General features: G+C 41.1%; 1 protein-coding gene across 2 annotated transcripts in view; it reads left to right on the plus strand.

Moving 5' to 3' along the window:
• LOC308220392 (SAM and SH3 domain-containing protein 1-like) overlaps positions 1-12904 on the plus strand; it is a gene marked incomplete at both ends in the record, with an annotated part of 560546 nt that overhangs the window by 492026 nt on the left and 55616 nt on the right. For both annotated transcript variants that reach the window (XM_080616328.1, XM_080616327.1), the window contains 2 exons: positions 8022-8072; positions 8194-8243. In XM_080616328.1, the coding sequence (XP_080472454.1) occupies positions 8022-8072; positions 8194-8243 (101 nt within the window). The remainder of the gene's footprint in view (positions 1-8021; positions 8073-8193; positions 8244-12904) is intronic.

Below are 12904 nucleotides of genomic sequence, written 5' to 3' on the forward strand. Positions count from 1 at the left end.
AATTTTTGTGGAATGACGATTGCAGATGATTTGCTTAGAGCAACGGTGCAGCTTTCTTTGCAGATTACTCAGGTCTGAGTTTTCTGCAGTTACTTAAGGACAGCCATTTGCTGAGGTTCAGACGCTTTGTAAGCAGCATATAAAGTGTTGTAATTATTTTTTCTCTGCAGAAGTTCTTGGTACTTAGTTTGTTCTTCATTCTGCGATTGGCCTTTTGTTTGGAAAAGACCTTGGCTCAGTCTGTGATGGGATAATCGCATGTTGCATAAAAGCACAACGAGGCAAAGCAGAACTGTGCATCACAGTCCTGAGCTAGCCTGAAAGCAGTGCGATGCTCCTGAGCTGGAGAGAGCGGGAGTCAGCCCCATGGATCGCACAAGCCTGATCTCACCAGGAGGCTGAGGTGGCCCTGGGTGAGGGTTCTGGTCCCCACTGTCCTCTCCTGAGGAAAATCTCCAAGCCTTTTGCTTTGAACAATGGAAAGAAGGAGCATTTTACAGCTGCTTGACAGATCCTCAGAATTTGAGTTTGTTGTCCTTTAAATTGAAGAGTCACTGAAACCAGAACCACGTTTCTGCTGTCCAGACAGTGTACCAGGGCAAAACCCACCTTCTATCCCAAGTGCTGGTTATGTGGCAGGAACCCACTTGTGTCTTTTCAGCAGAACAGCTGAGCTTTGCAAGAACTGACTGGAGCTCTGCAGCTGGGCTGGAGCCTGGCCCAACAGCGGGAGCTGTTAATGCCATGATTGAAGCCTTTAATTTAACCCCTTAGCAGCAGTTGTGCTGATTAGTATTGGAGCTGTCAGATGTCACTGTCACGCCATTACCCTTCAAAGCAAAACTTGCTGCAGCAGTAATCCCAGAGAACACAGCTTCCATTTGCTGCACCACCACTTGGGTCATTACTGTTAACTACTCCCTATATGGCATAAAAGTTTCTAGTCCAGTTACTTAAATGTAAAGAGAAAATTAAGAATATTTCTGTCATTACTTGTGTAGATTCAGATTTCTGTCATGAATGTGGAGAAGACAATAATCATGTCTTAATATTGCCAAACAAGAATATTGTGTATCTTCTTTATAAATACACAAAATTGTGCCAAATGGCGTAATGGCCTTCAGTAATAACTTCTCCCTCTGATGGGAACAATTTTCCATGTTGTATTTGGGCTTAAAAAATGCAGTACAGTGCATCAGAGTTAATTTGAAATTCCATTTGATGATAATCATCATGTGATGGCCTGTGATGAAATCTTAAGTAAGGATCTGGCCCAAAACATTAATCAAATATAGGCTTCAATTTCAAAGGTAAAGAGAAAATGGCTAATTTTAAATTCTCTTTATCAAAGGCAGTTTTTATAGCAGGGAGGATGTATAAATACAGACTAGCAATTTGTGGGCTAATCCTTTTTTGCATTAATATGGTTACTTTGTTTTCAGTTCTCTTTCAAGAACTGAAAACAATTAATTCAAGAAATTAATTTCTCCCTTGCTTTCTAGGAGACTTTGAAGTTAGCATCCAACTATCCACCTTTGCCTCTCTTCAGTCACCCCCTCACATTCCTGGAGTGCGTTTATGCAAGCTGGGAGCAAGCAGTTCAGTGCCTAGCTCTAGGGAATGAATTCATATTATTTATCTTAATTTTCAGGTGTTAAGGTTCACATACCTGCATAGTACACAAAACCAGTTTGGTTTCAAGTTAAATGTTAATTCTGCTTTCTAAATTGTTAGAAAAGTCAGATTTGAAAAAAAATAAGTACAACTTTTCCTAGTATGACCAGTTTCTTTCCTGCTTTAAGTGAGCCTTCTTTAAAAGGAACCTGAAGGAAACTGCTTCTTCAGAATGTGTTTATTGTAATAAAAAAGATGTTAGAAAAGAGTCAGTTCCCCATATGCTGGCAGAAGTTTGTCTGATACAAGTTTTGTTCAAAACCTTTTCTCATCTGTATTTCTTCTGTTTCCACTGTCAAAGCAGCTGAAATGGGGGTCAGACCCCACCAGCCCTCCATGTTTGTAAGTTTGTATGAAATACACAGCATATATAATGTTGTTACACCTTTCTGACTGTGGTCTTCTCATGAAATAATGAATATAGGAGTCACGAAGGGGACTGGATTAAAAGCATGAAACTGGAAGTACAAATCAGCAGGAAATGCCTACTGAGTCTTAATCACTGAGAATGGATGGATTGAAAGCTGGGGCTGCAAGGCTTTCTGCTGATGAAGACCTGAGTTCAGGATGTCTGCATTTTTGACTTCACATTTTTTTCCCCTCAGTTCAAGAAGGACAGGGAACTGCTGGAGAGAGTCCAGCGCAGGGCGACAAAGATGATTAAGGGAGTGGAGCATCTCCCTTATGAGGAAAGGCTGAGGGAGCTGGGTCTCTATAGTTTGGAGAAGAGGAGACTGCAGGGGGACCTTATTAGTGTATATAAATATATAAAGGGGGAGTGTCATGAGGATGGAGCCAGGCTCTTCTCAATGGCAAACAATGATAAGACAAGGGGTAATGGGTATAAACTGGAACACAAGAGGTTCCACTTAAACTTGAGAAGAAACTTCTTAGTGAGGGTGACAGAACACTGGAACAGGCTGCCCAGGGAGGTTGTGGAGTCTCCTTCTCTGGAGACATTCAAAACCCGCCTGGACACATTCCTGTGTAACCTTATCTAGGTGTTCCTGCTCTGGCAGGGGGATTGGACTAGATGATCTTTTGAGGTCCCTTCCAATCTCTAACATACTGTGATACTGTGATACAGCTGTTGATGTTTTTAACCTCTGAAAGAGGAAAAAAGACTTACACTTTTACTGCCAGTTGGAAAGCAAGAATCCATTTTGCCAAATGTTTACAGCTTTGACATAATTCTTTTTTCATGTAACGATGCAGCAGGAAGCTCTTTAAATTTCTTGATGGAAAGATGAGAAAACCAGTAACTATGCATGTGGGCACAGCCTCATGATAAGACTGCTTGCCAGGGATGTGGGGTAATGTGGCTCAGTTAAACTCTCTGTTACATGTTCTATTGCCATTTTTCCTGTTTCTGTACAGAATTCTTTCACTTCTCTTAAAAAAAAAAAAAAAAAAAAGAAAAAGAATCTGTTTCCTGAGCAGTAATGCTAAAACTTTCATAAATTCTGTGCTGGGTGGGAGAAAGTCTTGAATCTGCCCACAGTGCTGTCAAGTTTGGTTTTGCCCACCACAGCTAAAGGAGCCAGCAAAAAGAGTTGGATCTCTTTCATATATATACCTGGGTTTTGTTTTGAGTGTCTGTAATGTGAGGTGTGTCAATTAAAAGAAATAGAACTGTCTAATTTTACTGCCATAGCCAATTTCACATTACAGTGACTGTAATGATGAAAGTTTCTGACACAAAATGCACTGCACATTGTCAGTTTAACATACATTAGAAAAAAAAATTAAGTGTGAGGAAAGTTTTAACTAAAATATGCTTTGTTTCATACGGGATAATTTCAGTGACTTTTGCTTTGTCTGTCTGCTTTTCAACAAAGTAAAACAAGTCACTGCTTTCCCAAAATGAAATTAATGCGAAGTTTTGTTAGTTTGTTTGTTTCTCCCTGAAATACATTGGGACTTCATTGCTGATACCCCATGCAACTGTGGTAGTAGTAAAAAAAAAGAAAAACAAGTTTGTGATTTCTTTAATAAGTAGTGCTTCTGATTTACCTACTGCTGAATTTCAACGGGGTTTTTAAAAAGGCCTTTGTAAATCAAAGTAAACCGTAGTTTGTATTTTCCACTATAATTCTCCTGAATAATTCATTGGTAACTTATTGTTTAGTGCAACATAAAGTGAAAACAACAGAGTTTTTAAATGTTTGCTAGCACAATAAATGATGATGTGAAAGGGAGTATAATTGCAGAAGTTCATCGGTATTAGAGTAACAACCCATTTCACAAGGATCCCTGAGTCTTGAGTGTATTGATTGATTCAGTGTGAATGCTTCCATTCATTTGCAGCATAGATCTTTTGAAATTGCACATGCTGGAGGCACAGATACCCGTATGCAGGTGCACAAAAACAGTATCCTGTACAAATACGACATAGAGTGGACTTGGGTTAGCCTCTTTCCATGGTACGTCTGAAAGGATTTATATCATGGCTTTAAAAGTTTCCTGGAGGCATTGGTCTTACCCTGGATTCCCTTTCTCCTTCCTTGCCACTTTTCAAAAAGCAAATACATCTTTTGTTGTTCTTGAAAGTATTGAAGACAAATTGAGAAAAAGGCAAATAAGCTTAATACAAACATAGTACAGCTCTACGTGCATGTAAATTAAAAACTAGTGAGAGCTGAAAAGTGTTTCATAGAAGGAAGTGGATACCATCACTGATCCTGAGGAATGTGTATCCTGAATTTGAAGAGCACATAAAAACAGAACAGGATCATCAATATTCAGGAAGAAGTTTGACATATTCTGCCATGGCTTTCAAGGCAAGAAGCTGCTTTTGATTATTTTTGTCTTATTGGTGGTGTTTCACCTCAAAACCGTCTACATTCCTGGCCTTGCAGTTCCAGGGAAGCAAGGTACGGGGTGGTGATAGGGGGATATGTTCTTCAGAGAGGTGCTGACTTCCTAAATAATTAAGGATACGGGTTCAGGTGGTGACTGAGGCCGAGGTGCCCATAAGCTGTCATCACCTTCCTCGCCGGAGCACCAGCAGCTGGGCAGGAATCTGTACTTGGCTGACCAAACTGTTCCTACCCCAAAGAACACTGTAACAAACTACTGTTTGTTTGTTTATTCCTTTATTTTCTTCCTTCCTCTTTTCATTTTCCCACAGGCCGAAACTCTCTCCCTGAGGGAAGTGGTGACTCTTCCCTGGGCCCCTTGCTTTGGGCAGTAGTCAGTTGGGCTTTACATCACACCTCCCTCACCTGTATCACGTCCTGAGCCCTCTCTGCCTTCATATTTAACCATTCTTCATGTGGTTTGTTTGGGTTTTTTTTCATCCCTCTGAAACTTTACAGCTCTTCCTGATGCCACAAACACCCTAGCTATCTTAAAGTCCTCCCTAGAAATGCATCATTATTTCTCCTCGCAAAAGTTCTTTTTGGCCTTACCTGTCAATAAAAGTCAATGCTGACAGATCTGAAGAGATTTAGGCAAAGACAGCAGGTCTTGCTTATCCTGTTTATACCAGCAAGAGCTCTAGTATAGAGGCAGTTATGCCAGCACAAGAGTGCTTTACTATTTTACCATTTGGGTAATGGGTGTAAAATACATCGATCTGAAACCTGCTGTATCCCAATCGCATATATACACCTTTATATTAATATGTTTTTAGCTCAGAAACAACTACTGTAGTTTTGGGCCTGCTTCATCTTGTTTAGAAAATTGATCAGAAGGTATTTGATTTCCCTACTGCAGAACAGTGTGTTTCTGTATCGACTTTCTCTGAAGCCCGTTGTCTTTTTTTTGTCTTTGTGCTTTAATTTCGCTGGATTCAGCCTCTGATTGTTACAGTTGGATTTATGAGTTATCACTGCCTCGCTTTTTGGTGTTACAGGGCTTTACAAAAGCTGTGTTTCTTTGTAATTGCTAATGAATTATGTTTTTCAAAATCATTGTGGAATGTTTTTCAGCCCCCTGTGGCTTCCAGCCTTAGTGTTGAATGCAACGTATTTGAGATGGACAAAAAAACGCTCGTTTTTACTCTTGGCAGAGGGGAGAGTGTCAAACACTTCCCTCGTGACATGTTATGTTCAATAGATTTCAGCATTGGCAACAAGCTGAGAGGCATGACTTTTCCTTCTTATGTAATACTAAAAGCAGACATATGAGTGCTGTAGCAGTGTGTTCTCTCTGAAGCTGCTTTTCATCAGTAGTTAAGCTGAGTGTTTACCTACATCTGCACTGCTGCCTGAGGCACTGTGACACTTTCACCATTATTTCATGTATAGAAGTATTTATTGCTTGAAATGCTTTTTTTTTTTAAACCATTTTTCCCACATAGGTCAATTTCTTGATCCAGAATTTTGCTGCTGCTGCTGCAGGATGTTATCATTTAGCATGTGTCAGCTGTGGCTTGAATGTGCAGGTGTAATGGAGTAGAAGGGCTTCACTTTTCACTGAAACGGCTAGGGGGATGGTTCAGAGGCTGTGGTTTGAGACTCAAAATGGAACTTTTACTAATCTGTACCACTAGAAACTCACTGAGCTGGTTAATTCCTTCAAACACTTGCTGAGGTGGTTGCCACAGGTATAGGCCTTTTTTATGTCTTTATCCTGACCTGTGACCCATACCTAGTGACTTGTAGGCAGTTTCCATTGCACACTGCATACCCGTGCTGTCTCTGCACAGAGGCTACCCTTCACCTTCTCCAGAAGCACTGCAGAGGCTGAAAATGTGTCTGGTGGAGGTCTCTGGGAAGTGCGATTGCTTTCAAAATAAAGCAAACTCTAAAAGACCTTCAGTGTTCTGGCTGTTTTTCATATGTAGCTTTGTTTAATCATTTCAGAAGCTACAGTAGAACTGATCTGTGAGCATCTGTGGAATTTCACTGGGCTTGGTCCAGCTTCTGCGTGATTAAAGGAGTGCTGTTGGATTTGTCAGTAAGTGAATGTGGTCAAGCTTTTCATGCTGGCTTCCACTCAAGGACTTAATTTCCCTTTTTGTGCTATAAAATCAGCAAAAGCAGATACACAGACAATGCATGGTCAGGCAAAATCCCCCAGTAGGGTGCTGACCCTGTGTCAACCTCATATACTAGCAAACACATGGCTGTGAGCTGTCCTGTGCCTTCCTGGCTGCTGTGGCCAGCAATGCAAGCTGAGTCAGTCCGGTTATGACAGGGTAGGTTCCTCTCTACTCTAGGTCTTGCAGACTTTCTGGGCAGGCTAATCCAACACTGCTTCATAGCAGTCAGTGCTGATTTCCTGTTTAGTATTAAAAGGCTTCATTTCCAGAAAATCGTGTCTAATTTTCTTTTATTAAATCTTAAGAACATTTTGTCACCCTTTTTGTAAACAAAGGGCATAGGAAGTACAATTTCACAGAGATAAGAGATTTACATGTAGGCTGAGGAATGCATGAACCAAAAGACCTCCAGTACTGAGGAATAAATTCATGTCCTTTTTTTTTCCTTTTTAAAGTGTGTATGCCACTGTGGTTGCTTTCTCAGCTACGATGGCTTTTTGATTACAGTACTCACTTGCAGTAACTTCACTAGAGGTAGGACTGGATCAGAATAAAATAGCCATAAGTAAGTTCCCCTGTGGTTTCACATGCAGATCAACGAGCAAAGTGTACTGACAACTATGATTTCTACTTCCATTCAAATTGGAGTTTTCCCATTGGCTTCAGCTGGGCTTGTTAGTAGTATGTGCCTTTTAGGCAGCTGGCTTGCAATCTTAAATTAGATACTACCAGTGAGACTTGCCTCATCTAACTTCAGGCAGCTGAAACCCATCGGGTGAGTTGTTCTGTGAGAGTTCCTGTCTCTCTACATTGACTGCAAAGGGAACCTGGATAACCAAATCCTGGAGTAGATGGTTATATCCTAGATGTTTGAAGGAAGATGATTTAAACTCTATCCTGTTGACAAATTTCTGTGTGAGAAACTGGCTTTGCTGACGTGTGTCTGAATCCTCTCAGTATTCTTAGCTCAGAGAATGCCCTTTTTATGTCAGATTTTCCCTGTGTGTTCTTCCTGAAGGTAAATTGTGGGAAATTGCACTTGAAGTTATCTAACAAATTTTGTGATGACCTAGTGAAAATAATACATTCCTCTTTCTATTTTGTCTTGAATCATTTCTGTCTGGCAGTTTTACCTTATTCTGTATTCTCCAGCGATACGGATGGAATTAGCTGTTTTGCTGGAGTATTTTAAAATTTATCCTGAAAGTATTTCCTTCTGGAGAGTTCAATGTTTCCCATTTGAATGTTAGAAGTAGTCCTAGGTTCTATTACCCTGTTTCTTATGCCCTTTTTCTCCCCTGCAGATTTCTTCTCTTTAACATTTGGATATTTCATTAACCTGACATTTGTTCTGTTCTAGGAGAAACCTGATGCCAGTCCCACATCTTTACAGCTGCGATCCCAGATTGAGGTACACACTTTGATTTTGATAATCCATTTTTGTTTGTTTGTTCTTCAATTTGATATTCTGCATGAAATGGATAAAGGCTGCTCTTGTGTCTGCTCTCACTGCTGTGTGCCTTATCTTGCAGGAGTCACTTGGTCTCAGCAGTACCGCATCAACACCTGACACTGAAAGAAAGTAAGTGAAGTTCCAGGAGGGGAGGGAAAATTTGATACATTTTCTTTCTCCTTCAAGTAAACTCCTTTTAGATTGTATTGGTGTTTCAGGATTTCAGATCAGGCAGCTGTTAATGAAACCTGTTTTGGAACCTGTTCCTTATCGCATTCTCTTTTTGGCCTTTTGTTGGTTTGGGGGTTTAGATCAAGGGAGTTATCTTTTCTCCCCGCTATGAGGTCTTGGGATATGCATTCATGAAGATGACTGGTAGTCATTTTTGAGCAACATTCCTGATCTCACATTCTGTGCAAATTAAGCCTGCTTAAAAAATTATTTCTGTGACTAGACCTAAATGAAGCCAAAAAAAGATAGGCGAGGGGAAGGGAGAGTTACAAACTTAAATCACTTTCCTTTTCCTGTGCACTCCTGGGCTTGTAGCTGTGCTTTTGAAGAAGGTGCCAAGGGAATGAAGTTTAAATTTAAAACCAAGTTAAAAGGAGCTTTAATTTTAGTAGTCCTTCATAAAAACCTCTCTATGAGGACTGAAAGGGTTTCTGTTTACTGTCACCTCCTGCTGCAATGTGTGTGCTTGTTTTCTGCGCCTCCTTCCTTTGATCCCAGGATCTTGGATCCCTACTGCTAAGGGCAACGTGCAGCAGTGCATGAAGACAACTGACACTGCATTTCCAATTGTCTGCACTTCATGGGGTAGTGCCAGCTGGACTGGTTCAGAGGGAGTATGTGGAATTCAGTCGTGATGTGACATGCTTTTTTAAGGTTTTATAGTCCCACATTTTCATATCTTCTAGTGATTCAAGACTGGATGGCAATAGGTAAAAGGTGGTAAGAAATGGCTGCCCTTGCTGTTGCTAGTTAAATAGAAGGAGTGTCAGTCCCAGATGTAGCTGTGGTGGGTGCTGCCTCAATATGGGCACTCGAGTATGTGACTCGCCTGAGCACCAGCCATGTAAGAGTCAATTGTATGGTAGGGAACGGCTGCTTAAGGGCTTCCTGTGGGATTGTCTGAAAGCTGGTTCATGCTGAAGATCTTGGAAGGCATTAAATTATCTTTCAGAGGTTCCTTCATTACTCAGAGAAAACAGTGATTGTTTGCTTGAGGTAGATGCTCATTTTCAAAACATCTGAGGGCAGATAAGGTGGATTTTACCTTGGGTGCCATCACGGGACGCATGTTACATGCTGTTAACATTGAAAGCCTAGAAGGCTTAGAGTTTAAAAGCGGTGCTTCAGATATTGAAACAAGGATAACTCCTTATATAAAATTCTAATGAGATCAGAAGTGCCAAGTGGATGGGGAACATTATAAGAACTGTATTCTGGGGAGTAAGCCTCTAAGGGTATCCTGTAATCATAATACTTTTCTCTCAGTCTCAAAGCACTTCCCCATGGGTAAATGTCATCATCCCTCCTCAGGTAATAATGCAACAAAGATCTCACAGTAGGACAGCACACAACTGGGAATAAGCTCCTCTTGCAGGTTCTAGCCAGCTTCCTAAATTGTGTGTCTGTGTATGTGTTGTACCATAAATGAGTGAGAAGGCACTGTCTTACGAAAACATATTCTGAGCAACTCTGCTCTGAGAGAGCCCATTTACCTCACCAAAAGGAAATCAACCTTGTTATCTTACTTCAACTGGAAGGGGCCTGTGATTTTTGAACCTTTCCAGAATTCAAGTGTCCTGTTTGAGAGTTTGTCTGTCAGTTGAAGGGTGTACATGATGAACCTGATCATATATGTGAAACTGGTGCGGGGCAGGTTGCATAAAATACTTGTGCAATAGGAAACAAGGGTCAAGGTGTTGAAAATAATCGGTGATATATACTCAATACCATACAGATTATTCAAAACTGAAATTATACAGGCCTGTGCTTATTAGTGGCAGCCTGCATGTCAATGCTGGTTTCATCCCTGTAGCTTGAAGAGCCAACTTGTCAGGGGAATGCCTCTTCCATTAAGGCAGAGTTTATAAAATTGATCTGCACAAAATGGCCACATCAAGTAAATCGGATACATCTGTACTTGCTACTAATGTGTTGAATTTAATGGTTTTCATAGGAGGGCAGTGTGTTTGTTTTGGGTTCAGTGTTTAGTTTATGGCTTTAGTTTGAATATGCTGTGTGGGCATGCTATGAGACAGGAAAGCTTGTCCCTTTGCTGCTTTTGCGGTCCTCTCATGCTGCATGAAAGATCCAGGATAAACCTTTTACAAAACTACTTTTGTTTTGAGAAGACTCCAGTTTGCCAAACCTGAAACTGAGTGCAGATGTGCATTAGTTTCTAATATTCACAAAGAGATCAAGGGGCAAAAGGAGATTTATCCTAAAATAGCCATCCAGGTTTTCAGGAGCTGAAAAATCTGTTGTTGTGAGTACTCTTCCAAAACCTGAGTAAGAGCTTGCCCAAGAAAACTTGTATGTCTGAATATTGAAAATACATTTTCTCATGTTAAGGTGAAGCGAGTTGTTTCTGGTCTGATGTTCTGAGTGGAGTGCTTCAGAAAGTAAAAGCAGTCTCAATGAAAAACCCATGTTGGGATAGGTAGGAGAGGGCAAGTGGCAGGCTGGAACATGGTTGCTCTTGGTAGCTCCCTTGCCCAGTGTGGCTTCCTGCACGCCCTGCAGCTTAACACTACCAAGGCCTAAAGTTCTAAAATAACACACCTGGATAGTTGTTTAATTTCGCCAGAGTTGGGAGATTCCAGACAGAAAGAGCCTTTGAGGGAATCTGGAAGATGCTATGTTTGTTTAACCTGCTTTGATTTTTCCTTTTCTGTGGTGCCCAACTGAAGAGAGAGCCTGACAGCCTCCACTGTACACCGCACTGAAAACAGATTAGCCTTGGTGCTCTGTGGTAGGAAAAAACCCTGTTTGTGTGGACAAGCAGTCTATGTTCAGTCTTGCCTTGAGTCTTATTAACTAACCCTTCTGCCCAGTCTGTTCAAAGCCAGTGTGAAATTAGTTGGTGCCCTCAGTCCAGCAAGTTGCTCAACAAGTATCTGCTTAGTGGGTGATACACACTAACACAGAAGAGCAGCTGTAGTGCCTGGAAGGAGGAAAAAGGGGTTAAACAAGCCTGGAGGCAAGAGTTGCTTGTCACTCCAAGTCATTGTTCCCCCAAAAGGCATTTGGAGCAATACTACCTTCCTCTATTGCTGACAACACTGTTCCTGTTAATTTAGATGAAGCTGCAAAATGCTGCAGATATGAACCTGCTGTATGCATTATAAATGCACTACCAAAGATGGTTTTCATTCAATTGATTCTGATAAAGAGAGAGAAATCTTCCCTGTAGCAGAGGCCTCTAAGATTTATATGAATAACAGCAAGGGTACTGATGTGGCCTGAAAAGCTATTCGTAAACAACAGAAAACAAAGTCATGTTTGTTCAAGCTTTGCCTCACAATTGCTGTGATTTTTGTTGGTTTGGTTTTTTTTTTTGGCCATACTGGAGCTGCTTCGTAAATTGAAACAGTTGGTCAGGCTTCTGAATCACATAATATTTAGCAAATAACACAAAGCATGGAATGAGACGTTTGTAGCTTTCTTCTCTTAATAATAAATTTCATTTTCCCCTGCCCTTTTCAAGATTCCTATAATTTAAACTGAAGTCTTGCTGTCAGTTGTGGTGTTAGTGTAACTTTGCAGATTCTCAGTGTGCCTTCGCTAAAGTGGCAACAGCATCTTTAACACTGATAGTATTCATTTTAAACAAAAATCTCCTCAGGACTGCAGGTGTTCCTGTATAGACACTCTGACTTCTAATTTGCTAGAAGAATTATCAGTGTAACAAATACACAGTAAATATGTTCTTAGGAGTTAGTATGGCTTCTTTAGGCCCATACCATGTTGATCCTGGCATGTATTGTATATACAACCCCTATTATTTCCAAGAGATGGCAACACCCCAAGGATGTTTACTCAGGCAGGGGACTGAGAGGGTTTTCTCATAATTGTAAATAGAGTATTTAAAACAATGTAATCCAGCTTTTAGCCTGTTCCCATTTTTGACCATTCAAGTCTACATGGCAGACTGATGAGCTTTGCATGTTTGCCAGGAAATCCAGGTTAAACCCAGTCCCATGAACTTATGCTTCTGCATCCTGACTCTCATCCTGTTTTTAGAACTGGGGATGTTGCAGAGGGGAAGTTGTGTGTTTTCCCTGTTGGGAAATAGATCTCTTTGCTGTCACTATTTGCTCCAGCAGTCTCTGGGCAAGTTTCAAATGTGGTGTATCAGAGAACTGCCTGGAAAGAGGTGGAAGAGGGCGAGACTCAAGAGCGCTGCGTACAGATAGGATGCGATACAGTCACCCCTGTATACTCATTTTTCTTTACAGCTGCTAGAGAAAGGAAAGACAAAGCAAACCTCATGAGGTAACACGACTATGGCTGTGTCTGGTGTTTCGCAGGTGTTCCCACCACCTTTGTGTGGAAGTGGGTATTACGAATTGACACCTCCTGTGTGAATTACCTGCTGTTTCTTGCTCTGTTCCGCTCAAGCATGCTCCTGACCAAGTAAACGGTCATATTTCATATTAAGCGCCACAATTCATCCGGCTGTTCTCCTCAGCCTGCGGCACAGCACAGTTTAAGTGTTCTCAACTCTGCGATCCTCAGGACCTAAATCTCAGACTCTGCCAGAGCAGGGAGCTGAGCAGAAA

Source organism: Psittacula echo, assembly GCF_963264785.1.
Source record: "Psittacula echo genome assembly, chromosome: 4".
In the NCBI taxonomy this organism is placed as follows: Eukaryota; Metazoa; Chordata; class Aves; order Psittaciformes; family Psittacidae; genus Psittacula; species Psittacula echo.